Source organism: Prunus mume, linkage group LG1 (assembly GCF_029339155.1).
Source record: "Prunus mume cultivar Tortuosa linkage group LG1, ASM2933915v1, whole genome shotgun sequence".
In the NCBI taxonomy this organism is placed as follows: Eukaryota; Viridiplantae; Streptophyta; class Magnoliopsida; order Rosales; family Rosaceae; genus Prunus; species Prunus mume.
Genome location: NC_142698.1, coordinates 30112452 through 30140379, shown reverse-complemented (window position 1 = coordinate 30140379; position 27928 = coordinate 30112452). Strand labels below are relative to the sequence as shown.

General features: G+C 36.7%; 1 protein-coding gene across 2 annotated transcripts; it reads right to left on the bottom strand.

The window, feature by feature from the left end:
- Positions 1-105: 105 nt before the first annotated feature.
- On the bottom strand, positions 106-27883 carry LOC103327021 (DNA polymerase epsilon catalytic subunit A-like). Of its 2 annotated transcripts, XM_089053751.1 has the most exons (49): positions 27610-27883; positions 26474-26539; positions 26329-26388; positions 26146-26241; positions 24673-24833; positions 24433-24521; positions 24113-24330; positions 23408-23494; positions 23116-23250; positions 22199-22321; positions 21633-21716; positions 20750-20914; positions 20366-20542; positions 19520-19633; positions 18788-18892; positions 18292-18410; positions 18021-18162; positions 17849-17943; positions 17521-17626; positions 17286-17365; positions 17005-17181; positions 16715-16802; positions 16490-16570; positions 16267-16410; positions 15832-15927; positions 15446-15646; positions 14578-14632; positions 14216-14358; positions 13675-14129; positions 12859-12997; positions 12558-12779; positions 12372-12446; positions 11564-11754; positions 11073-11253; positions 10914-10978; positions 10222-10354; positions 10026-10127; positions 9852-9935; positions 4716-4790; positions 4485-4544; positions 4139-4401; positions 3911-3959; positions 3499-3659; positions 3205-3271; positions 2204-2314; positions 1882-2052; positions 1565-1777; positions 1126-1232; positions 106-906 (listed from the first exon to the last, which is right to left on the bottom strand). In XM_089053751.1, the coding sequence occupies exons 1-49, from the start codon at positions 27769-27771 to the stop codon at positions 540-542; spliced, it is 6660 nt and encodes a 2219-aa protein (XP_088909877.1). In that variant the 5' UTR covers positions 27772-27883; the 3' UTR covers positions 106-539. The 2 variants fall into 2 exon arrangements, with proteins under 2 accessions (XP_088909877.1, XP_088909883.1); XM_089053757.1 differs by lacking the exons at positions 24113-24330; positions 24433-24521; positions 24673-24833; ... (2 more) ...; positions 26474-26539; positions 27610-27883 and having other exon boundaries at positions 23181-23250; positions 23408-23483.
- Positions 27884-27928: the final 45 nt, after the last annotated feature.

The following is a 27928-nucleotide window of genomic DNA, read 5'->3' as shown; positions in this document are numbered from 1 at the left end:
GCTAAATTTTTTTCCCAATGACCAAATTTAAATTTTTGTGTAACATCTAGTGACCAAAAAAGTATTTAACCCTAAACAAAATTAAAAGAGTTATGCAAATAGATGTTAATAAGAAAAATTACTATATGCACATTTATAAATATACCTGAAATTAATACATTCGTAGCCTTGTAAAGACAACATAAATCGTTTAGATGTACAGAGAGGGAAAGTAGAGAAATACAAGGCTTGGTTGACAGTAGAGTTGATTTGAATTTTCACATTATTTTTACCATTTACAATATAATCAATTACACGTATTATGTACAAGTGAAATGATGGCTTTCCCTTCCCTTTGCCCGTCCTTCAATGGCAACCGCAAATAATCTATCAGTTTGTGATAAATAGATATGGAAATCCTCTATTGGGTTTAGTACCTCACCACAAATTGCTTCCACATATCTCACTGAATGATAATCACTTCTGCTTCATGCATTACAAGGCAACTTCAAACAGCAAGAAATTTTAGCGGCCCACTAAAATGAACTGAAAAGCTCAGATTAAGAGTGATCAACTTCTAAAATCCATTCAGTGCACTCTTGGAGAAGTTGGAATTTCTGATGAATGGCAATCTTCCAAATTAACTCCATCTTGCTATGGAATTTCGTTGCATCCTCCCTGCATTTATATGAGCCAGCACATACACATTGATCCGCTAAGTGTGCAGCTTTCACTTGCTTACACCTAAGGCATACCAGATCCTGTAGATGGTAGAGGCGCTCTCTCTGCCGTACAATCTGAAGAAGGGCATTCTCCATGACCTCTCTGTCATAAGGCTGCCCGCATTGCGGCACAACACAGCGCCACTCCCCAGCTAGTAGAGCTGAGTCACGGCACACGTCCAGGTCTCTACAATCGTTGCAGTAGCTGCAGTAAGAAAAGAAAAAAGGTAGCAAGTGGCTTGAAAATTTTGATATTATTAATGGGATGCAGGAAATCAAAGAAAACTCAGAAGCACTTTTTAAAATTCTTAACAAGTTTTATGACTAGGCAATGCATGAGACCTATTAGAAACCAAATTAACAGTGCCCTCTGTAAAATACCCCCTGTAAAATATTATAGGCCATTGTTTTTTTACTTTTGTACCTGCAAATGACATTTGGTAAGGTGAAGAATGCACAGGGATCACGAAACTCGGCTTCAGGTGCAAACTCCCTCACACGCAAATATTTCAACAGATTCCTTCTCATAACCTGTAGAATTAAGACATAGGAGCAAAAGCATTACTCGCTGACAAGAACTAATATTGAACACCAAAACATACCTAAGGTTGGTCAAAATTAAGGCAAGAGTGGGTTGAAAAAGACAAGTCAGTGGATCAAAAAAGATGAGTATAAGGTCTCGTGTTAGAGTGTGTGTGTGTGTGTGGGTGGGTGGGTGGGTGGGTGGGTGGGTAAGACGAGGGGAAAGTTTGTCTTTTCAGTAAATAGATGCGAAAAGAATTTCCCTAAGATTAAAGAATCCAATTGTTGTGCAAATGTCACTAAGACTACATGGCATATGATTCAGAAGGACAAGTAAATACCATAACGTCATGGTGAACATTTTGGTCAAGGGAGAAAACACCGCAGACATGCTTAATGAACTCCAGCGCTGCATCCCCTTTGTGGATATCACCAGCAAGTTGTGGCAGCCCAGGAGATGTGTGATGGCCATCCTCAGATTTGTTCAGCTCCTTCATGTGAAGTATGGTATCATGAACAATTCCCAGAAGTTTATCTGTAAAGTATGAGCTGATCTGTGGAACATAAACCGGAACTCCATAAATCAGATCAAGTACTAACATAAGAGAAGAAAACAATAAGTTGTACAAGAATTGCCAAATATTATCATCAATCATACCTGTCCTTTAAGAAAATCTATCATATGAGACTCAAAAGTCTCAGCAGCTGCAACAGTGATTGATGGCGTGCAATTGCTGTCATTCTGTAAAGATGTTCTAACTGCTGCCTGCTTTTGTTCATAATCCCAGGGAACATATAAAAACTGAGAGACAATATAAACAAAATGGTCCTGCAAAATACCAGAAAGATGATAGAAAATATTAGAAACCTGGAAGATCATGCAGCCATCATGATTACTGCCTGAATTAAAATCTAAAGTGTGATTATAATTATAGTTATGTTCCTTAAGCACGCAAATTTTGGCAGATTTATATTCTAACCTGAATTTTCTTGGGTAAGTATTCAGCGATATTCCAGCTTGATACAATATCCATTTGAGCTTCACCATGCATGCTTCCATCAGCTCTTGCCGGAATTCCACCATAGTTATACTATCATAGAAAGCCATGGAAACTCAGATTAAATAAAAAGAAGAAAGGTAAGGTGACTACAAAATGGTTCAAACTTGTTACTTGAAGCTTTAAATTAATAAAATTAAGCTATCTAGGAAACTTAGAGTGATCTAGTTGCATTAAATGTTCAATACTTTAATATCCCGAAGTATATTTAATGGTTTCCATAGTAATTCCAGATTTATCTGTCAACATGACACACAATTTATGAGGTGTTAACAGCCCCCAAAAAAATAGAATGCCCCCTAATAATGGAAATTCGTGTCAGTTACGTAAATTATTTATTAGTAATGAGTATCATTAACCTTATGTAGATTAATGGAGAATTTTCAAGTGAGGATGCACTCATTCAAAACAGAATGCGAACATCCTCCTAGGACTAAGTCACAATGCAGTTCAAAAGTCAGAACTGTCTTCTTTAGGTCTTTCAAGGGCCAATCATGAAAGATCAGCCACATCAGAAACTACTAGGTCATCTACATTGTGCCGACCAACAGAGTCGGTCACATCAAAATGAAATTATATGACAATTTTCTATCACATGGATTGTCTTTCAAGGAGAACCTAAAAAATGGATAGTTCTGATCATTTGATTGCATGCTAGAGACAGGATGTTTGCACTTTTCTTAAATGCAAGCATCCACACTTGAAGCTTTCAAGTAAATTACAAAAATTGATAGTTTTCCTTCCAATTCAAATATCCCTTGGTTTGCAACCAAAAAGTTTTATATATATCCTTCTGTTTAAGTAATTTGTAATTATAATTGCTAAACATTTACTTCCAAAAGCTTTACAAAATTAATCAAATTAAAGTGTGAGTGTGTGTTTGTGTAAACAAGAAGGAGACGAAGAGAGAACAACGACCAAACCTGATCCATGAAAAGCAGGGAATGCCAGAATTGCAATGGTTCAAGCTCAATCCACTCAAATAGTTCTCTGCATATCAAACACAAGGGATTTCAACAAGAAAGAAGAAAAAGTATACAAACAAATGTTCACTTCCCAGACAATTTCACAACATAAGATGCTTATGTTGCCAGATTGTGAATCTGGACCACTGAATAAGTTGATTGTTATTGTGCTCCAGGTTCACAGTTTGGGAAGAAAACATTACCTGTACACACGCACACCCCTACAGATACAACTCCTAAATGAAAACCAACCTTGCTTGCAGTGTTTTAAGCAAGCTATCACAATAAGCTTTGGCTCCTGACAGATCAAACTTTCCTGTGTCTATAATAACCTTGTAGAAATTTGCAAATATAATCTTGGCACCCAATTTGCGGAACTCGATCATTAAAATTGCAAGCACCTTTGACATGACCTATTGAAATTTAACAGAAAGAAACCAAAAACCAGTTGATTAGGCCCATTTTCAAACACAAAATAGATATATGTGTCTAATCATCAAACTTTGAAAAGAATAAGAACTATCACTAGGCCACTTAACTATTGTGAAAAGGCTAATATTATTTAGGTAAACGACATATCTTGCATTGCAACCCTAATTTGATCCTAAAATATCTATACAATGTTTACAAAAAAAAAAAAGTGATGTTATAAAAAAACTGTTACCTTGTGGAGTATGCGGTGAAGAGCTGGATCATGAAGTTTAGACTGGGGGCTGCATTATGAAGGAACCAACAAGTATATGAGTCAAAATTAGAGGTGCATTTAACAAGAGATGGGAAACGGCCTTCGGGTTGAAAACAAGAAGGTATATCCAGTAAAGTGGGAAGCAGTTATTTTTTTTTTATAGGAGGTACAGCAGTAATTATATGAGACAAAACAGGAGACAGCAACCTGCAAAGCCATCGATATAGATGCTGCAATAGTGCATCAGCATACACATTTCCAGATGTTACTGCATTTGCAAGACACCTCTGGATCAACTGTTTCAAGACACGGAGGGTAGGTGCACATGAGGTAGCTTCATCAAAGCCAACATGTAGATCAGACGTATGTACTCCTGAGTTCACATCTGATTCAAATCCTAGCAAAGCACCTCCTTCCATTTCATTCACCTGGTTGCTTTTCAGAAGAGCATTTACAGCCAGATGATGTATCTACATAGAAGCATGATGCAAATTTTAATACAATTGTCAAATTATACAAACTCAGGAAATAATTGGTTGACAATATTCAGAACCTTTAGCTCCACAGTGACCTTCCTATATGCTCCCGGGAAAGAAAAGTCATGTTGATAGACCTGTTCCATAAAAGGCACTCATAAGTAAAATGAACATAAAATTAAAATTTGCTTATTGAGAGACATTTAATACTTGAATTAGTTAATTCCATGATTAGAAGAGATGGATCCCAATTTCTTTTCTTAACACCTTAATGCCCTTGTATATTTAGTTGTTAGTTTGAGACTAACCTCATCGGCAAAACATGTATCTTCATCATTAATGCCTCCTAGATCTGGAACACCATCATCAGATATCCAAAGCACCTGTAAGAATCAACATTCAAGACTCAAGGACGAGGGAAAGTTGCAATGAACCATGTAATGCATTATATAATCGAAAACCTAACATTTACAAGTGTTACACAACCACAAGTGATGCAGGACGCATAGGACCGAAATTTATTGCTTCCTAATGTATTTGTTAGTTTTCTAGATTCTCTAGTTTTCCCAATTCTAGTAGGATTTCTACTTTTCCAGATTTCCAGATTTCTAGTTTTAAGTTTCCTATTTTATTTGGGTTAGGATTTCAGTTTAAGCAAGGGATTTTTATCCTATTATGTCTAGGTTTTAGTTTTCTATAAATAACCCCATGTAATTCTTTAAAATTCAGATTTGAATGTTTTTTTTTTGAGAAGAAACGAAATTTATAAAGCAAAAGAACACGGACGTGGATAAGGCAACCACAACCGAAGAACAACACCAACACAAAAAGAAACAAACAACACCAACCCCTCCCAAACTAACAGGGAGGAACAAAGCCAAAAAACCACTGAAACAACACACCCCCCAACCCTCACATAACCACTGCTGCCATATCCCTCAAAATAGTAGAAACAGAATAATCTTTAAAATCTTCAGTAACAGAAGCCCACAAAACTGCCCAGTACTTAACTCTATCCCACAAATCATTCACTCCCACTCCCTTGTAGTCTTCAAAAATTCTCCTATTATGCTCCATCCAAATGTTCCAGAAAACAGAGTGAACCAGACAAGCCCACAAGGTTGAGGCGCGCTTCCCCGAACCCCACACCTCAAAATCAGAACAAAGGAAATCAGCGCACCCTTTTGGAATCACCCAAACGGTCCCAACCTCCCTCCACAAAAGCCCCCAAAGACTTAAGGAAAAGGGGCAATGTAAGAAAAGGTGGTCCACACTCTCCTCACCAAGCTTACATAACACACACCACTGAGGAGACAAATACATGAAAGGTCTTTTCCTTTGGACAAGATCCGAAGTGTTAACTTTCCCAAGCGCCACCAACCAAACAAATACTTTGACCTTAGAGGGGGACTTGGCCTTCCACATACTAGAGAAAGGAAGAAAGGTCACAACACTCCCCTTGTTGCGTAAAAAGGATTGAAAGGACTTGCAGGTGAAAAAACCCGACACCTCAAGATCCCACCTTCTCCTATCCCTTTTAGAAGCACACAATCTGAAACCTTCCAGAACTTCCAGCAATTTAATCACCTCGGCAATCTCCCTATCATTCAGATTTCTCCTAAACCCAAAGTCCCAATTATGAGGAAAAACGTGAGAATCAACAAAATGGTTAATGCTTAAGGACTGCTTTGAAGACAACGCAAACAAGCGCGGAAAAGAGTCCTTCAACAACCCCTCCTTCACCCAACTATCCTCCCAAAACCTAACCCTATTCCCATTTCCCACCTCAAATCTGCAGCACTGTAAAAAGGATTGATAACCTGCCGAAATATCCTTCTAAGGGTTAAGAGAAGTAACCGAAGTGGCGGGAATAGCATCCCACCCATTAGAAGCTGACCCATACTTGCTTTTAACCACCCTAGCCCATAGGGAATTAGGTTCCCTAGGAAGGCGCCATAACCATTTAGCTCGCAAAGCTTCGTTCTTTTCCCTCAAAGAACCCACACCAAGCCCACCTTCCTCCTTAGAATTGGCCACCCTCTCCCATTTAACCAAATGGTCCCTCTTTCCTTCCTCCACTCCTTCCCAAAGAAAGGATCTCATAAGCTTCTCCAATTTATTAATAACACTGACCGGCATTTTAAACGACGACATATAATAAGTAGGGATGCTGCTACTCAACACAGCTTGAATCAATGTTAACCTTCCCCCTCTAGAGAGAAACGCTCTTTTCCACTTTTGAAGTCTCCTTTGAACCTTCTCGAGCACCGGATCCCAAAAACCAATAGATCTAGGATTACCACCAAGAGGGAGACCCAAGTACATCATAGGCCAGTCCCCCACAGCATACCCCCAACCGCTAGCTAGACTATTGATGAAAGAAGGGCTATGCCCAAACCCCACAAGAGAACACTTAGATTTGTTGATTTTCATGCCGGAAATAAGGCAGAAAAAATCCAATAAATCCAACAGGTTAAACCAGTATTCCTCTTTATCCCCAATTAGAAAAATAGTATCATCTGCGAACTGGAGGTGAGAAACCTCCACATTGTCCCTCCCAGTGTACATGCCATGAATCAAATTACACACTTGAGCCTTCTCCATTAGCCTACTCAAAACGTCAATAACTAAAGTGAATAAGAAGGGGGATAACGGATCCCCTTGTCTCACCCCTCTAGTAGCCGAAAATTTGCCCCTCGGCCGGCCATTGATCATGACAGAAAAACTGACAGTGTAAACAGCCCCTAATCCAGCTCCTCCATCTTCCACCAAAACCCTTCCTTTCCAAAACCTCATCAACCATTCTCCATTCTCCACGATCATAAGCATGGTCAAAATCAATCTTAAAAACCGAGCCCACCTTATTCCGCTTCACAGCTTCCTGAACAACCTCATTTGCAACTAAAACAGCGTCCAAAATCTGCCTATTTTTCACGAAGGCACCCTGAGAAGCAGAGATAGTTTCCTCCAGCACCTCTCAAACGTGAAGCTAGAACTTTAGAAACCACTTTATATAAGCTCGTCACCAAACTTATAGGCCTAAAGTCCCTAAGGTTGGCAGAATCTTTCCTTTTGGGGATCAGACAGATTAAGGTTTCATTAGTAATTGCGTTGATAATTCCGGAATTATAGAACTCCTCCATAACCTTCATGAGGTCACCTTTGACAATATCCCAGCAAGATTGGAAGAAAAATAAAGTAAACCCATCCGCTCCAGGAGACTTATATTTCCCACAATCGAAAACTGCATTACGAACCTCTAACTCTTTGAAAGGCCTCTCAACCCAAGCTGCCCTCACAGAGCTTATGGGGCACCAGTTTAGACCCTCCACTCCCCACCCCGCTTCGTCATTGCTGCTATAAAGATTCTTGAAAAACTTAATAGCCTCCGACTCAATCTCGTTATCATTCTCAATAATAACACCGTCCTCCTTCTCCAACCGCTCGATGTAGTTTCTTTTCCTGAAACCCGAGGCCATCATGTGAAAGAATTTGGTATTACCATCCCCATCCCTAGCCCACTTAACTTTGCCTCTCTGCCTCCACTTCACTTCTTCTTTGTAAATGATATCCCCCACCAAAAATTGAAGCTCCTTCCTCTCTTTCCTCAGCTCATCATCCAAACCTTCCCGCCCCTCCTGCGCATCAATGTCCGCCAATCTACCTTCAGCCTCCTTCTTAGCAATCTCCAAATTTCCGATTGCCTCCTTGCTCCAAAGATTCAACTTAGTTTTAAGTAACTTGAGTCTAGTCATAAATTGGTAGCCTTCCCAGCCAAAAGTTTGATCTTCCTTCCACCAATCTTTAAGTAATCTCTTGAAGTCCGGATGCTGCAACCAAGAGTTCTCGAACCGGAAAGGCCCCGGACCCCATTTGAGCTTAGAAGTATCCAATTTGATAGGGCAGTGATTCGAAAAAATCCTAGGTAGAGCCTTGTACCGAACCGAGGGAAAAGAATTCTCCCAACCTTCCGAAAATTAAAAACGGTCTAACCTCCTGCAAACAACTCCGCTCTGAGTTTGGACCAAGTGAAAGAGGCATTTAGAAAATGAGGATCGCACAAACTGGTATCCTGAATAAAACCATTAAAATCGCGCATACTCGCAGTTTCTCTTCCACCATTAGATTTCTCAGAATTAAACCTAACGACGTTGAAGTCCCCTCCCAAACACCAATTGTCTCCGCACAGACCATAAAGGTCCGCCAACTCTTCCCAAAAGCTTCTTCTGTCCCTCTGCTTATAAGGACCATAAATACCTGAAAGTCACCAACAATTCCCTTCTCTTTCCTCAACTTGGATTGAAACCGAAAACACACCCACAACTGAATTCACCACCGACACTTTTGCGAATTCCAAGACAACGATGCACCCTGAACTTCCCCATGAAGGGGAAAAAACCCACTATCTAAATTTAGTCCCCCAAACTGAGGCGGCCAACTTCCGATCAACCCCTATTTTTTTCGATTCAAGCAGAATAACAATATCCGGCTTAAGACGCCTCAACTCACTTTTCAACGCCAACCTCTTAGACCTGCTTCCAAGCCCCTTGACATTCCAACTTATGATCTTCATTAAACAACTACGGGATCCCCACAACCGTTCCTTGCCTTATCGAAACCTCCATAATCAGCACGTTCCCACTTCTTCCCGCCATTCCCTTGGAAAAGGTTTCTCTTGAGAGGAACCAAGGAAAGATTCAACTTGGACAACAAGCACCTCGTTTTTGTCCCTCCAACTTTGTCGCAATTCCGCTGAACAGACCGTCGTCTACTATACTTTAATGTTGAGTAAACCTTTTCCTAGAACTCTCTGATTTCGTCCCTTCGATCTATATTTCTTCTCCTCGATCTCCGATATTCTTCTTTGTTCTACTGCTTCTGTCCTTTATCTCGTCTTTTCGATCTCTATTTCTTCTCCTCGGTCTCTTTATATTCTTCTCTGTTCTAGTGTTTGAGTGCTTAATCTAATACCTATGGGCTGTACTACATCAACAAGACTCCAGAAACTAACACTCTCAAAAGCCAATATTTATTACACTAGCACACTCTCATGTACAGCACCATCCGGCACATGGAAAGGAAGGTACAGCCCCACCCTGCACCTTAAAATGAAAACAACAAGAAAAAAAGGAATGGAAAATTGGCATGGAGGTTTAGAATCCCGAAGCTCTGACAAAGCACAGTGTTGATACCATCTTAATTCAACTATGGGATCCCAAAAGCTTAAGTTGCTAGGGAATAAGTCAATGATGTATATCAAGCTAACAAAGATCTAAACCAATGGTCTTATCTTGGACAGATCTAAATAACCCTCCAGTGAAAAAGAATACATGGCCTCGACTGATTAAACCATCCAAACAACATAAGAGCTTCAGTCCTACTGCTATGATACTACTTACATCTGAAAACTCAAAGATGTACAAGATATTAGCTGAAAGAAAAACCTGTTGCTGATCCCGTAGTGCTCTTGAAAAGAAGATATCTGCTGCATGTATAAGCCAGTCAAGTTCAAAATTACCCAATGGTACCTGCACCAATAAATTTGAGAAATTGATTTATTTACTATTAACAAACAGATTAACAGAAAAATATTGTTGGCATGGAAACAAAGTTAATACATGGGCATATCTTGAGAGGGAAATTCTCTCCCTCAACCACTGAGGTGATGCAGCACAACGTTGCATTCCAATTTTTGCTGCCACTTGTTGCCACCCAAGAACCTGTACGAAGCAGTAAAATATTTTGAATCAGATGCTTAATAAAAATAGAAAATGCATGTGAAGAGTGAAGGTCTATTAGGTCTAAATAGACTACCTGATAGTTACTATCGCGAGCATTAGAGGGAATGCTCACACAAGGAAAATCATCAAGAGCTCCTATACTCGACTTCATCAACTGAAAATTTGGGCATTCAATAACAGCAACTGTAGGTCCATGATGTTCATGTCTGTCAGGCATCAAAACCATATAAGGAATTAACCAAGCATCTAAACAATAAAGGGCGTTATTTCCATAATACACTGCAAGAAAATTTGCAACCTACCCAGTTGAATACATATAAATATAGCTCCAAGTGGAAATCTTGAAAAACGACTTTTAAATAGTACGTGAAAGATAATTTACAAATGCTCTGAAACAATGAGAAAACTAGTGCATTCTCTGATCAATAGAACACTATCTTACATGCAGCTTTAAAACATAATTAACAAATGACTTGTGAAGACAAGCCTACACCCACAAACAACGGTGCATTAGCAACATTGTAAACATAACTAATATTAGCCCTTCACTTTGTCAGGGGCAGTATACAGTTACTTCGGGCCAAATCAGAAAATATTTCAAATTTATAGTGCCCGCAAAACCTATCCTTGTGCATCAGGCAGAAACTTCAATAGGAGGCAACTATCTTGGATTAAAAAAAAGAAAAAAGAATTGCACTTTAAATAGCACAGCGACAATTTTTTTTGAAAAGCATTGCAACAATGATAACCAATATGGAATCAAACCTGTGCTCATTAATTGCACGGTGCAAAATCATTTCAGCATCCTTGGGAAATCCAACATAGTCAACCTAAAATTAGTACATAAGAAAAAGAGGACAAATATATGAGCCATTGAAAGTGGAAAAAACAGCAGGAAATTTTCACCCCAAAAAACAAGTTCACCTTAATAATGATACCATTCCTCGGGGGTGGCTGAATTGATAACGCTTGGCAAGCTTCACGAAATTGTTTCTCAAGAAAAGATGCTGACAAATCTTTATTTTGATAAGGATTTACCACCACAACAGTTATTGTTCTTGACGCAGGAAAATAGGCAATAAATATAGCTCGCCCTTCAGATGTGCTGACATTAAAAACATTAACATTAATGGCTATATGTCTCATGTGAAGGCTAAGAGACTATCGAAATGATCAACAAATTAAATTTATTAATTTACTACTCATTCCAATATCAGATAAATTTTTGTAGGGATAACTTAACAAGAAAAAGAAAAAGAAGTTGCGTTATTAGCGCTGCAGAAATGTATGCTATGTTGCATGTGAAAACTGTAAAAAATTGTTTCCTAAGCCAAAGTTCAGCATGGAAAAAATGCTTCATAACTTCATACAATCAAGGAGCCACAATTTACAGGTAACATACAAAAAAAAATTACCTCTGGTACAAGTAAAAGAAAGAGATCGATTCGTCCAGATATGTGCACTCAGTAGTTGTCTTCATTTGCAGTTCACTCACACTCCAACCATCCTGGACGTTTCTCTTCTTAGCAGTTTTATCCACTTTACAGACACAACCAATCTGAACAATTGCATTGAACTCCAAAGGCACCTTTGTTTCATATATTCCCTGAACAAAGAATTTGAATCAAGCTGAAATGTATCAAGTAATCACTATAACATAGCTCTTATTTAAAAAAATGAATCATTTATTGAATATGCAAGTTCTTCCTCCTCATCTCAACAACAACAAAAAAAAAAAAAAACCAAGAAGTAATGATTCTAACTATCTTTCCAAACTTCTTTCAAAATCATCACCAATAACAAGATTTATATGTATCAAGATAAAATTTTGAAAAATCAGTGAAATACAGCAGTAAATGATTTTGCAAGAATGCTAAAGTTCACTAAACGATTGCATTGAAACAAATCAAGTAATACCACAAAAAATGATTGTTCAAGAACGGTTAAAATGCATAGCTCTATGCTGCAATTTATTTCCCAGAAGAGGGATGCTAATTCAGAACTATAGAAGAGAAATCTTAAGCAAATTTGGTTGGAAGGCAAAGTCATAAGACCAATTCAGAACTGTAGAAGATAAATCTTCATCAAACTTTGGTTAACCAGACTGAAAAGGAAAACCAAGAAATCCAACTCATTAAAAAAGTATATCATGACCAATAGCAAAGTATCGGTAGCTAAAGAAAAAGTGTCAGTGGGATGGTTCATATGAAATTATGTACTGACCTCAACTTCTGGATCGCCAAGAAGAGCTGCAAGCTTTTTGCTTATTGTCTTAAACCGACCCTCATCTATTATAGCCTATTCACAGTCAGGAAAAAAAGAAAAATGAATATTAAACCTCAGAAGCCTCTCTGACAATAAAAGGTTAAGAACCACATTACAGCTTGAAAACAGGAAAACCAGAAGTACCTCATACAGGTTGTAGGCACGCCTTCCATGAGGAAGAGTCTTGTTGACATTCTTTCCTTGAGGTTTTTCTTCAGACATTTTTTCAAATAGTTTTTCTATAGGTGCTTTAGAATTGATGTAAAAAACTCTTGGAACGGTAACGGGAATCTTAAGCATGATTCCTTCCACAACAACCCAAGCAGAAAATTGGTCACCCTGAGAACTGGGAACTAGTTGTAATATCTGAACCACAGAAGTTAAGCAGTGATAAGGTAATTATCCGGGGCTTTCCAGTGAAATACATGAATTGAATGAAAAATACCTGCCAGTGACAGCGTGTTAGGGCTTCTTCATTCCTCCTAAAATATGAATTAACACCTTTCCCCTGTGGTTCTTTACGATTTCTACCACCACCAAGCACCTCATTATTAGCATGGTGCGCAGACCTCGCATTATTCAATCTGTCAAATTGGACAACAATTTTCCTAAATGTTAGTTCATAGACTCCATTAAGAAAAGCTGTTCTGCGCTCAACATAAGTACAACTCATACCTATGAACACAAATTAACACATACTGACAAGTGCTATAACATCATCGACAGATAACAGAGATGATGAGGTTAAAGTGACTCCATAATTGATTGAAGAGGATCGGATTTAAAGATTATATAGACTATTTTATCTTGATTACTCCCATTGAATTTCCCATTCGGAATCATGCATTTGTTCACAACCTATTACAAACGTGTATAACATACAGGTCCTGACTTGGCATTCAATTTTTAGCCTTCCCAGACCATAGAGACTGACAAACACAATTGACCCTTACGAGATCCTATGGATAATATGGGATGAAAAAGAAGCGATCTAGGTACTTGTTATACTACAAAGCAAAATTTTTTTGTCAAATATACTCCAAAGCCTCAATGAAACCATAGGGTCCATTCATATATACACACAGCATATTGATTTGCTCTGGAAATACTTTTGACTTTTGCTGTCTTCTGTTAAGTGAGATATCTATCTTAATACCAGGGAGGTATTAGGCAGATTTCTAGAATTTTGTGAACTTTTAGCACATGTCAATCTGCACAAGTAAGCTCCCTAGGCCATATATATGTAGGTAAAGAAAAGTACCTTTGCTTCTTCCTCCTGTCAAGAGTATCTTTCCATTTCCTCTTCTTTATTTGAAGCCAGCCATGATAATCTACATTTCTATCAATAGTTTCAGACGAGACGGCATTTTGCTCTTGAAGCTCATTTTCTTTATTATTAGTTTGTTGTTGCTGTGAATCTATTTGACCAGCTGTCTCAACTGAATTTTTCTTGTTATTAACTTCATAACATCGGACAATTGGTCTGGGTCCATTTATGGAACTGCTTTTTCTGTTGAAGTCTTCCAAATCTTCAACAATCTCTTCATCAATCGCATGATTAGAGCCCATAGCATCACTGTTCTTTTCCAGCAAATGATCCCTGTTCAATGACCTGAACATATCAACCAATTTGCGCTGTCGAAATTTGTCGTCCTTCTCACGAACCTTCTTATGCAGCCAATCAGGATGAGCTACCCTAGGAACAGGATTTGCGACCTGAAAAAAATTCAACTGATTTCATGTACAGCTAGAGAAAGACAGAAAAAGAGATGCAACAAACAACAGTTCACAAGCAAAAGAACCTTTTGCATTGCAGCCGGAATGGTGACAATTTTCTGAATTGCTGAACCAAGACGTTGCTTGTAATAGGACCAGTCAATAATGGATCGAATGCCGACATCTGATGAAACCTTGCACCACTTCCGTACATAAAACTTCATGATTTCTGATGAGTTGAAAAACAATCTCTCTTTAGAATACAAACAAGAAAATGAAAAGGGAGCTGTTGTTGACACTTCGCAATAGTCATCATGCAGTCTTCTTTTGTAAAAAGATTAAGGGAGTTACATTTTTCCCTTGTAAAGAAACAAGAGAGGATTGCAGGATGACTACTTTGGAGTGTAAATACCAGCTCCCTACAACAAAAATAATGGCTGAATGTTACCCGCATCTGTTTCAAATATTGCAACTGGAACAGCACGCTCACTTACAGGTGTGCCCTACTCAAGTCAACACCACAAAAATAAAAAATTCAGATTCAGATGACCAGAGTTGAAAAGAAATTCAAAAACCATTAGAAAGGTGATGCCATTTTCTTTTTCTAAGTCATTTGGGTGACCTATCTAAGATGGCTAACAGAGACCACAAACACAGAAAACCAAATTGCAAGAGAGTCACAACTTTCACTGTTGCAAAATACTAGTCCAGAAAACCTTTTATTGAAAAATTATAGATAGGATGCAAGAAAGGATGAATAAGAAGTCCATAATAAGCAAATTAAATTATCATGAGAAGGAGAAGTGCAGCAAATTATGATCAACATTCACCCCCACATCACAAAACAGACCAATAGGTGCATCATGTACAACCAACCAAACAAGAATTTTAACTTTAGTAGGTGTACCAGTCTTTCAGATCATATTATGTAGTTACTAAACAAGGGACACTTGGATAATGAAAAAATAAATTAAAAGAAGACCCCTAGGTGTCGGAATGGATTGGATTCAACGAGATACTATTAATCTGAGAAAATAAATTTGAAAACTCTCTTAACTCCCTATCATTCATATTCCCTGTAAAGGTTAAGCTCCAAGAATTAAGGTGAAGATAAGGAAGATAAAGAGGAAACAACCATGTCATGATTCAATTGTTTTCTCCTACTTTCTTTCTTTCTTCTTTTTTTTCTTTTCTTTAACTTCCGCTTATCACAATACTTGAACTTAGGGCATACCTTACCCACCCAAATGCATTACTCGCTGTTCTCTCAATTTCACAATGAAAATAATAATCCAAATAAAGTAGTTTCCATTTACCTTTGGTTCACATGCAACTATATACTGGCAACGCAGTCCTTTATCTTTGACCATTGAATCACCGAGAAAATTAGCAAGACGTCTTGCAGTGGTCACTGCACATGACTTTTGCTCTCCATAGTCTGCTAAAGACTTGCTCATTGTGCTTGACTCTGATATATATTCAAGCAACTCACTGTCTGCAACATCCTTTCCTTGATTCTGAGAGAATGGGGGATAAAAAACAATGAAATTTCAAATAAGCATCTCTTTGAATCTTCACTTAACCAACAACTTTTAACATCCTTGAGTAAGACAATATGACAACGAAAGTCCCTCAAGTACATGCTGGGAAATATTCTAAACAAAGCAATTGCGATGAGACAATACATTAAACATTGACATACATCAAGGAGATCAAGCCAGCGATTGGCGACAGAAGCGACTGCTGAATAGCATTCCTCTAAAGTAGAACCGTGAAGGAACTTATCAAAAAGCTCGGCCTGCAAACAAGAAAGGTATTTCATGCGTGGGAACGACAAGCATTGTCTCGAATTTTCAAGAAGCACAAACATATAACAAGGAGTCAGTCTGATAACAATTGAAGAACGTCAACAATTAAGCATTTAGCACATAAAATGTCCACTTCCAAGTGATCATTTTCACTCAGAATAGCTTCAACAAGTTAGGAGTCAGTCTGATAACAATTGAAGAACTGGAATGCTATCCATCAGGCACCTCTATTGGACGGTTAAGTTCAAGACTTTTTTGTCCTTTTTTTAGGTTTTGATTGTCCACTACATATTTGTGGAAATATTACAATTTACAAGAAAAAGGGATACCTGGAAAACTTTGATGAGCTTCAGCTCACCTCTACGCTTGATCTCAAAACCTTTAAGTTCAGCAAGGGTCCCATCATCATTGAAAACAGCATATCGCTTCTTAATTAGAATTCCTTCTTCTTTAGAAGCCGGAAGAATCATTGCCTACATGAGAGAAATAGTTTGTTATCAAATTACATGAAAGCACTAGTCAAAATAAAATAAAAACATATCACTGTGTTACCTTGTAGGGTCCATCCACTTCAAATTCAATAGAACATTCACTATGAGTTGTGTAAGTATTTCCAATAGGATCTGTAAGAGTCTGGTAAAAATGGTGTTGAGAATTTGGAAGGAAAGGCAAAGTTGTGCAAATAAGACAAACCAAATTGCAGTATACAATGCATTCTGCCAGAGTCGTTCCCAGTGCAATGGAAATAAACAATTTAGAAAAATGTTCCAAGCTGACCTGGTATTGATCATTTGTATTGGTCCTTGCTACATCAACGTTAAGCATAACACATGGATATGAGATAGTCAGCTTCTTCTTCAAGTCTCTGAATATGAGTTTCCCATAAATTAGAGTGGAAGGTAGCATTGCATATGAAACATAGACTTACCTATTAGAATGGAAAGTAGCATTGCATATGAAACATAGACTGTTGTTGTTTAAGTAAAATCAGTGGTCATACAAATAGCAATCTGGCTGTCATTATGGTATACATGTAACCAAGTGAATTATTAAGATGAAAATCATACTTTGTTTTGAATGTAAAGTTCTCCGGAAAAGATCCAGGGAGCGCACACCAGATACCATCTGTGTCTAATTCAAGAGGTTTTCCAATTTTCTCAACCAACAAGCGAGCATTCTGAATAATTTTAGCTCCAGTATATGTAACTACTCCAGCCATTTCCATTGAATACCACCTTGCACCCCTGGATTAACATGCAAAAGCATCACAAAAAGGTAACTAGAAGATATCACATGAACAACAGAATCTATCTTACAAGAATTCAAAGACGAAAGTCATTAAACTTACTTGCGCATGACATATCCATAAAAGGAATTAAGTATACACTTATGTGCAAGTTGTAATGAATCGTAAAGCACTACCATATCCTGCAAACATCAATAAACAAAGACATTAGAAACAGGAGACTGTTGGTAAGAATAATACAAAAAAGTGTTCAACAAGCTTATTTCCTTTAAATAATTGTCTTAAAAAAACACAACAAAATTGATACACAGAGAGAGAGGTTTAAAAAAATTCATACTTGTGCTTCCTGGATTTTTATAGAATTCCCACTAGCCTTGGCTTCAGACAACTTCCCCTTCCAAACCTTATTAAGCCCTTTGTACTCATACCTTCTATCTCGAAAGCTTGAAGCACATCAATAGAACATATGATTCAGCACAAAAGAGAAAAGAGAGCAGAAACAAAAGGAAACAAGTAATCACCATGTCGTCACAAAGACATTTTCTAATAACAATTATGTTACAAAAATTTCATGAGTAAAATCTATATATTTCCATTCCAAAGGATTTTTCTACTTGTTCTTAGTTATGACTGCCCTTATTCAGATGAACATGCAAACTTCTCACCTGCGAACTGTGTCAACATAGAATGAATTTTCCCTCATGCAAATCCCAGCTTCCCGAAGTTCAGTGACTGGCTTGTCCACTACTCGTCTATATGCCTGTCAAAGAGAACCAAAATTAGAATGTTAGGCATTACTCTGAGAAAATATTTGATCAAATATAGTGTAGAAAATACCTTCTGACAGTATTTTTTTAGACGCTCTTTGAGCCTCGATTGCTGCTCCATTTTAGGCAACTCAAGAAAAGATTTTGACAGCTTGGAATTGGAACCATCAACAAATTCAGACTCAATTTGCTTCTTCAAATGATAATAGTCACTGAAATTGAGCAAAATGATGTCCATACACAATAATTAATAAGTCTGTTGATAACAGACCAGAAGTATAGACCGAAGAAGTATAGACAGAAGGGGAAAAGAGGAAAAGGGAAAGATTATTAAACTACACCTTTTCTTTGCCATGAATATTTCTCCACGCCAAACCCATTCAAGTTTGCGAAGACAAGTTTTTCCTGGACGGTTGAAATCACAAGCAGTGCAGATCTCATCTGTAACTATTGAGGATGGCTGGAAATAACAACAGTTGTTATGATATACATTCATGGAATCTTCAAATGAGCAAACAGAACAGCCCCAACGACAATCTGACAATGCAAATGGGGAAGAGTACATTCTTGCTGAAAATATTGGTGCTGACCATTACAGTTAGACTATAAAATTTTCTATAAAACTTTGATTGGTTAACATGACTCCAATAGAAACAAGACAACCAGAAGCACTATTATCCACCTAGATCAACAACCCTTTTAATGGACACTTTTCTATGAATATAAAAAGCAAATGGCAGTTATAAACTGAAAAAAAAGAAAAAAGAAAGATGAAATACATGAGTAGTATAAAATCGATATCTGCAATTACTGAACATAATTTATTAACCAACACACCTGAAGCCTATTTGTTAAAATAATGTTGGGATACATTGCAGCAACATCCAGATGATAAATAAGGGGGCTTTCTTCACGTATAGGTTCATCTCGCAGCCTCACAAGCTACAAACAAGGAAAGGAAATCACTAATGAATAAAGTTCAAAAAAAATATTCATGACCTTATTCAGATTTAAATGAACATTACCTCTTGAAAACTAAGTGAATAACTAAATAGTAAAAGATTTAAATCCAACGCAATAGGAAGAGGGATGTTCATTATCAAATCCAATCAAATTTGATCGGTTTCAATGAATTTGACCGATGAGAATCAGGGATTGGATCCCTAAAATCAAAATCCAACATGATTGGACCGCATGACGGATGTTCCAGTGAAAATCCAATGCGATATGTAGTTGGCTCAATGTCAATTGGATTGAATCGCATTAGATCACATCCTAACCTCAGATTGGATTGGTTTGTACAACCTACAATCCAATCTACATTGGATCGGATGAAAATTGGCTACAGAATACAGAACAGTTTCGAATGGATGAAAATTGGCTACAGAATACAGATTAACAGTTTCGAACCGATGAACATCCCCAAGGAAGTTTACATCAATCACCAAAATAACCTGCAACTTTTTGGACTTGATAAATCATATAAATCATATTAAAAATAAATAAATACTTAAACATACAAGAATGAAAAAAATAACAGATCCGCTTGAAAATACAAATGATCAGCACCTTTTCCAATATAGAACTCTTCACTTCTTCATAATTGGACACGGATTCCAAGTCCATCTTACCCTCTACTCTTATAGCATATTGAAGATCTCGATCAAGGTTGTTGATCAATTGCTGGAAATCAGAATTCTCAAATTAAGTATACAATATAATGCGATATTTAGCATTTGTAGTTGAGTAGCATTGCTAGGATCACCATGGGGAATTTTGCATGACTTTCAGGAAATATTACAAATAGCAATGGAATTGACAAGAAGTTATCCTACAGATATACACAAACAAATTACTGAAATTAGGATATAAATTTTGAGAGGATCAATTGGATTCAGCCCATTATACACTCACTACTACCAAATTTACAGGCTGAGATCACAGATTATGCACAATACAACCACTTCTCTGTTAGTGGACTAAATAATTTGTAGCAATGAGCCACTTGTTCATAGAGCAAAAATCAAATTCTGAAAAAGAAATGTAATTGATCTTTGTGTTCTAAAGACAAATCCAGTATGGCATGGCACCATAGAAAATGACCATTAAAAATGTTATAATGTGTTTCAGACAAATTGAGTCAGTGAAAATAAATCAAATTCAGTAGATGTTAATGTGGTTATGGATGTTATAGAGAATAACTAACATTGAAAATATGAGCTTCTAGTCATATGCAATCCATCAATATACAGAGATGACGCACCAATCTTTAATTAGAAGTGATGTCAAAAGAATGATAGTCCACAGTAAAAATTTAGAAATGATGGTATGCCAATCGATCAAAACAGAACAACCAGTCGATTTAAAACAATAGAAATAAACATTGGTAGTGATAAAAGATGATGAAAAGCATACCTCATAGGCAGAGGCATCAAGCTTAAAACTGGTTGGAAGATCAGATCTAAACACACCACTTTCAAGGCATTCAACATGGCCACCTATATAAGTCTCACTCTCTAAAAGGTGATTTTTATAGAACTTTTCAGGGTCAGATTGGTGTTTGTTAGGGCAGATAACATTTGCCTTGTATGCCTGCATAAAATGCAAAATTAAATGTGAAACCCGGAGAAACTTAAGAGCTGAAATATCTGTTTTTTTTTTCTTGTAAGAAACAGAACTATTCATTAAGTTAATTGTTGAAATTGAAAATCAAGACTAGTTTTTTTAGTAAGAGAACTGTAGAGGAGTTTTCTTCAAACAGACACAAAAAAGCATCAGCATGAGTGTATGACAACACACCTGGACCATGAGAAGCATTTCACAAAGGGTTCCACTACCCTTGCGCAAAACCTCATCCGGAGACATTGGAATAATAGTTGCAAGAGAGAAAATGAATGGATGAACATAGGTCATATACAAGTAATAAGTTGCAACAGCATCAGAGACAGAATATGATGCCATCATCTGTGATTACATATTCAACCAAATAGAAAAAGATTGTCAGAACTGTTCTTGCAAAAGAATGTACAAAAGCAAACACAACCTCAATATTCAGACGCACTAGCATGTATGTTCACAAAGTCAAAATTTAAGACAATCCAAATTCATAAAAAAGAGTCGCTCTACCCAGCTCTTGGTATGGCAACCAGATACCATCATAGTGCCCCATCAGACATAAAGTAACAGTAATCACAATACGGACAAACACACCCATAATTTGATTAAACAAAGAATTTTCTTCTGTGGACTTTTTACAGTTGTACGATCATCTTCGTATCAATCTATTGAGATAGTCTAAGGTTCAGTATTGAATTTTGAAGGTTAAACAGTGCCCCACACGAGTATGTTTCTCCAACCCCACAGTTGGTTTATACATCCACTACTCAATTAGCCTCTCTGCATACATTAAGCATGGTTCACATGCTAATCTCAATCAAGCTAGTAACTCTATACCCTACTTCATCCTTCACTGAAAGGGGCAAAATCGACACTGAGACAAAAAGGAAACATTGCCAAATCAATGAACATGGGCATGTAAGCTGCAGTAGTCTCTACAGTACTTAATGTAGTTGCCAGTTCATATATCATGTCTCCCTTATCAATTATTAACCTTTTCTATCTTAGTGCCCCATGCCAAAGCATTCCTGCAAACAACTGAAAAATCATTTCCACTCATCCATACCTGAGGTTTTTCCATTGCAAAGCGAACCATATCCTCCGGATTCACCTCCAGGGGATGATAACCTAACTTTGCCTTTGTAACAGCCTGAAATAAGATTATATATATAATAATATTATGCTTTCATCTACATAACAAATACTAGGAAACAAATGAACATACTTCTTTTTCATCTGGTTTACACAAGCATAATTGAAGGTAAAGTTATTAAACCCAATACAACCAAACTATAATTAGGAACGTGTAGCATTTGTTTCCTTATAGAGCTATGTTAAGTAAAAGATTTCAACAGTCTATAATGGTACAAGATTATTTTTTTGGCAATTCTGCTTTCAGGAGATCTTTAAGGGTCTTCTGATACAGCAGTGACAAAAAGACCTTGAGAAATTAGTGTACAACAATATAAATTAATTGCTCCATCTGTTGTGAAACCGTAATAAAGAATAAGAGGTTAACCATGAGAAATTAATATGGAACAACAAAAATTTCTAAAAGAGTAACAACAACAGCAAACACCAATTAGAAGAAGAAGAAGAAGAAAACAATGAGCTTGAATTGGACAATCAAACCTTAAGGCCTTGGCTCCCCTGAGGAAGATAACTATCACGTTTGACCCAAGCAAAACAATCAAGATGGCAAGCAAATTTAGCCCGGCATTCCCCCTGGTTCTTGTCACATTGAAATCCAACCTCCTGCAAGGTCAAGAGCAGGGGGGGAGGTAAAAGAAGAGCAAAAATTAGTGCAAAACTAAAATGAGAATATCTCTGAGATCATGCAGACACAAAAAACAAAAATTACATTTTGCAATTTCCAGTAGAACGACAATATCAGTGTCACACAATCCCTTTGTGTGTGAAATTTTTTAAGTGGTAGGAAGTACAAATATATAGATAACAACATTTTTGAGAGTTAATTCAATATTTTCATGTCATCACTATACCTAAAATAATCTAAACTGGGTGATATTTCATTATGTCTCCACTGCTTATATTGCAATATTTATACATGATGCGAATGCAGAAAGATAAATTACACATGTACACAAAAGTTATAATGATGATGCACATGACCCTGAATAAAACAAAGGGTAAAAAGCTTCATATACATGTCACGCGCAGTTAATGCTTTAAATCTATTAAGAAAAGTAAACTGTTGTTGGCACTCCAAAAAAGGCATCCTGTAGACCCTCATGGTTTTACAGAGGAGTGCAGGATGAATTTTTTGGGTGCCAATAACAGCTCCCGATAACCAACTCTAGATCAACAATAATATTCAGAGCCCCCTGTATGTCAATCAATAAACATTAATGAACAAATGGCATTAGTATTATTTACTTAATATTAAAGGAATAAGAAACTTCCATAAGCAGTGAAGATGATAATGTTTAAGTTCCAGTCTTTTTGGTAGTTATTTAAGACTTACAACCTAGAAGTCTGGGAACACATTGTTGTTTAAGTAAATGTAACTTGCAGAATTAGCAACATACATCACTCATTTTTAACCCATGATATGCAGCTCTGGTTTCCAGGAAAGGCCAGTCGAAATAATCACCATTGTATGTGACATAAATTCCAGGCTTCACCTCCCGCATATGAGCAAACCAGTGTCTTAGAAGCTCTACCTGCAACAATGGCCATATAATTTGCAAAAGTAACAAGTAATTAGCATTCCAAAACCCCTTGTACAAACTAAACTAATCAAAATATCGTATCTGGCGGGCTGGGATGTGTTTTGTGTGTGTATGGGGGTGAGGCTGGAGTTTCTATGGATGTCAATACCTCATTCTTCACATTTGTCACCTTGAAAAACCCTTCAAATTCTGGTTTGGGAGTGTACTCCAGATCCTCTATATCATCCCCAACACACTGCAGATACAAGAAAGTAAACCTATCAATACATACATTTTTTTTTATAGGAAACTTAAACCTATTGCAGCTAAAAAGGAAATTAAACATATCAATACATAAACATATCAATACATACATTTAACTTCTTTTTATGGTTTTATATGAAATTTAAACCTATTAACCCTTCAAATTTCAAATTTAATACGTACATTTAACTTAGATGTGCAATAAATAAAATATTGACGGTGAAGAAAGCAACAAAATAGCACGTCTAGCATGAAAATACAAGTTTGCAACAATAGGCTTAAATAGATGCAAAACAAATGAACAATTACTAAGCTTCCCAGTAAAGGAAAATAAAGACAGGACCTTGGCATCTTTTTCAAATAAAATTTTATAAAATTCTTTCACATCCTTGCTAAATGAGAATGCAACCAGTTTGTTGGATAAAGTTGAAGGTAATTAACTCAAAAGGTCCCAAAACCAAGGACTTTAAAATGGAGCATCTAAACAACTAAACATATCTGCTGCAAACATTTATTAAAACTATGCATACTTATTTGGCAACATACAAGACGAATCTCAAAAGCTAAATTTGAACAAGGTAAGAAATTACTAGAAGGACATGAATCCTACCTCTCTGTTAATAATCAGGTGACCTTGTCCATCAACCATGTACGAAATCATCATTATTAAATCATATTCAGCATCTGGAAATTTCAAAGGTAGCTTAGTCGTCTCAATATCAAATGCACAAACATGAACTTCAGCGCGCTGCAGAAGATCTGTCCTCATCTCAAGCATAACACCAGTACTGGATACACTAACATCATACCACTGGCCACATCTTACATCTGAGTAGCAAAACAATTTGAAAGGGGTTCAACTTTTTCAAATTCAGAAATTCAAAACAAAAGATAAAGGTCTAGAAAGCGGCCAGATGTAGTGTAAATCACCATTGTCAATGGCAAAGCGGACATGGTAGGGAACATCAAATTCACGAAGATCAATAATACAATCTAGAAAATCCTGAGGCCTTTGTTCTCTACAAATCAAGCAACAAAAGAGTATCAGGATCAGGAAACAAATACAATTTACAGTTCAACGCAACAGCAGACCAACACAAGGTACCTGTTAACCAAATAAGCTATCTACAGGCAATCCAAAAGGAACAAGAATCAATAACATAACCTCACCGTTTTCCTATTACTATTGACTCGTAAGCGTCTGCAACATCAAATTTGGCATGGTTTCTTTCGACAACGTGTAATAGGTCACTCTTGACATTCATTAGTTGTTGAACATTATCAAATGATAGCTTTAGGTAGGACTTGCGTAGGCCAGACAAATGGTTTTTCTGTCAGGGAGTACAGAAGGATATTAGAAAGCACGCATTGGGAGATATAATTGAATAAGCAATCAAATAAAGCACCACAATCATTATAATATCAGCAAAGATTGGAAAACTGAACAGCAAATCTAAGTAAACCCACTATATTCATAATATATGAAACAACATACTTAATTATAGGATGTTCAATCTTGAATTTAAATTAGATGGTGTTAGACATCTCACCACTACCGCACTTTCATGATACCATTCTAATATATAAAAAGTGTAAAGGATGAACAAACCATAACTAAAAAAATTTCCAGTTAAATGAATGTATCTCAAAATCTTGCTAGCAATTACAGAGTTTGCCGATAGCCACACAAAAAAATAAAAATATAAAGACAACTAATCAGATGCAATTTCTTTAGATGAGTCTGTAGAAATCACTTCTAAAAATGGCAATAGAAAATTAGGTTGTCAAAACATCTAGTTAATGTTGGAAGATGAGACAATAGTCCTGACGCTAGGCAAGAATATAGTTAAGCTTAAGTGCAAGAAACTAGAGAGAACATAACTGCTCAAACATATCACGTCAAGAATGGAAATCCACTGATTGAAATCTTTCCATCACACTTGATATCAAACAATCTGGTGTGGCAAAGTAGCTCAAAATATTCTAATTGGGTCCATGTTTATGTATGAAGTTCATCAAAGTAACTTTTGGAAGGTCCATGTTAAGAGATTTAGAAGCAACACACTAGTCAAAGTCAAAGTCATGTCCAATGCTTGAGGCAAGTTTGGAAACAGTCTAGGAAAAGATAATTTCATGCTCAAGTGAAGTTGTTAGAAAATGAGCCACCTACCCATATCAAGAAATGAAGAAGTAAGACACGATTATGTCGGCATGAAAGCAAGTTTTTCCGCATTTGACTGAATAGTAAAAGCTTTTATGTCAAATTGGTGATCCAATTGTCAGAAAAACTTGAATTGAAAGGAAATAGGCCAAGGGTGCATATCATAAAATGGAAAAGTTCTAAATAAAAAGACGAAATTTCTCATGGGTACAAATAATTACTGTTCAAGAAAATACTTGCTAAAAAATAGGAATGAAAAGACACCTTTGAATAGAAAATGACTATAAAAAAATGTTTCTTGGTTTACGGGTGTAAAGTAAAACATGTGGCCCAACCAGGCATATCTTGATTTAACTTGGAATTGTAGAATGGAACATGAAAAGAGTTAATAAGGGAAAATAACTGCCGAGGATTAACAAACATTGCCAAATTTTAGGAGGTAGAGTGACTGTATAAAGCTGGTGATGGAGGAAGGTACTTACCAGATCAAGGTCTTCTTTCTCCACTATTTCAATATCAGCAATTTGATTTTCATATCGTCGTCTCAAATATGCTTCAACATCCATTTCCGTTTTCTCCTAAAATAAAATAGTCATCATCACTGTGAAGGTAACTGATGGTTGAAGGAAAAATTTCAGAATTAAACATATAAGATTGATTGAGACCTTTGAGGCTGCATAGAAATAAGGGCGGAACTTGTATTTTGACTTGAAAGCAGAACCATCCTGCAATTAAATTAGAAAATAGGTACATAATTAATCACCATAAAATAAAACTGATTATGTTAAACATTTTTATAGAATATCTTACCTGTGAAACAAAATACAAATCGACGCAACTATAAACCTTACGGGTGTCTTGATCCTCCCAAGATGACTGCAAATGTATAAGGAAGCATCCATCATTTATAAATGCCAATCATTAAGGTATTTGAACTCAAACTTACCACCAAGTGGTTATACCATATCAAAAATTAACAAAGAAAAACAAAAACATCAACAACAACAACAATAAAGAATAATAAAACTTCAAATTTGATGGTTCATTTAGAAGCTCTAGTCAAGCAGCAGCAGGATTTGTAATTAGAAACTTCAAAGGAAATGTTAAGATTGGTGGCACTTACTATTGGTTACGGTTCGGTCCTTCAAACTGATATTGCAGCCTTAAAGTATGGTTTACATTTGGTTAAATTATAAAATAAATAAAAATTATTATAGAAGCGGATTCTAACGTTTTAGTTGATATTTTAAATTCTGGTACTACTAATATTCCTTGGAGTATTTTATCATAGGTTAGAGATATTCGAAGACTTCTTCTAAAACAGAGCATTTTGACTTTCATCAAGTTTTCCAAAAAGCTAACATGGTTACAGATTCCTTATCAAATATAGAACATAAGTATTCACAACCTTGTGTTTGGTTTTCCAATTTTCCTACTAATGTGACAATTAAAATCTACTTTGATGTACTATTGGGTCCCAAGGAGATCTCCTATGTAAGTTTTTTCCTTTTCATAAAAAAGAAATGAAGTATAATGCAACTGAGTAGGGTAAACAAAGTTGAGTTTTTCAATTGTTTGCAGTATATTGTTTTTGTGTCCTAGAAGGTGAATATTACACCAGTAAGCAAACTATTCAAAGAATGACAGTGGCTAGGCTTTATATGAAGCATAGAATAAATTGCACAAAATATCTAATACCAAGATAGAGATATTTCAAAAGTCAGCAAAAATTCTCACTCACATAGCCCAAGAATAATAACAAAATTCAAGTAATTTTATCCAACTTTCCATTACAAAATGGCTCCAAACACAGCTTAAGCCTTCAAAATCCCATATTCCCCCTTTTTCCTTCGCTATCTCAGTAACCAAACAGACCAAGAAAAAACGCAGATTTCTAAAATGGAAGAACAAATGGGCAAAAATTGATTGGTACAGAATCAACTTACGGATGCGAAAGTGAGCAGCCATCCGAGCCGCTTATCGCCTTCGGAGAACAGATCGAACCCTAGCTTCGACTCGAGCTCTTCCTCAGCGCTGCGCATAACCTTCTGCTTCTTGGAGCTCCATGAGCTTCCACGGTCCCGTTTTCGGCTCTGGAAGCCGCTCATTGTGTTTGGCCTGTGAAATGGAAATCCGTCTGAGATTTGCTCTCAGACTTTGAGACTGAGAGAGAAGAGAGAGGGTTTTAGAGGGATCAAAGCGTTTTCCCGCGCTTGCATCTCCTACGCCTTTATATTATTTGGTTCCTATGACGGAAATGGCCCT

What these genes read in the sequence shown, in the direction of transcription:
- LOC103327021 (XM_089053751.1), bottom strand. Translation starts at nt 27,771, where the DNA reads ATGAGCGGCTTCCAGAGCCGAAAACGGGACCGTGGAAGCTCATGGAGC. An exon ending in AAGTGGATGGACCCTACAAG is followed by an intron (nt 16,411 to 16,489) that starts GTAACACAGTGA and finishes TCTCTCATGTAG; the next exon opens with GCAATGATTCTTCCGGCTTC. An exon ending in TTCTTTTACTTGTACCAGAG is followed by an intron (nt 11,254 to 11,563) that starts GTAATTTTTTTT and finishes TTTTAATGTCAG; the next exon opens with CACATCTGAAGGGCGAGCTA.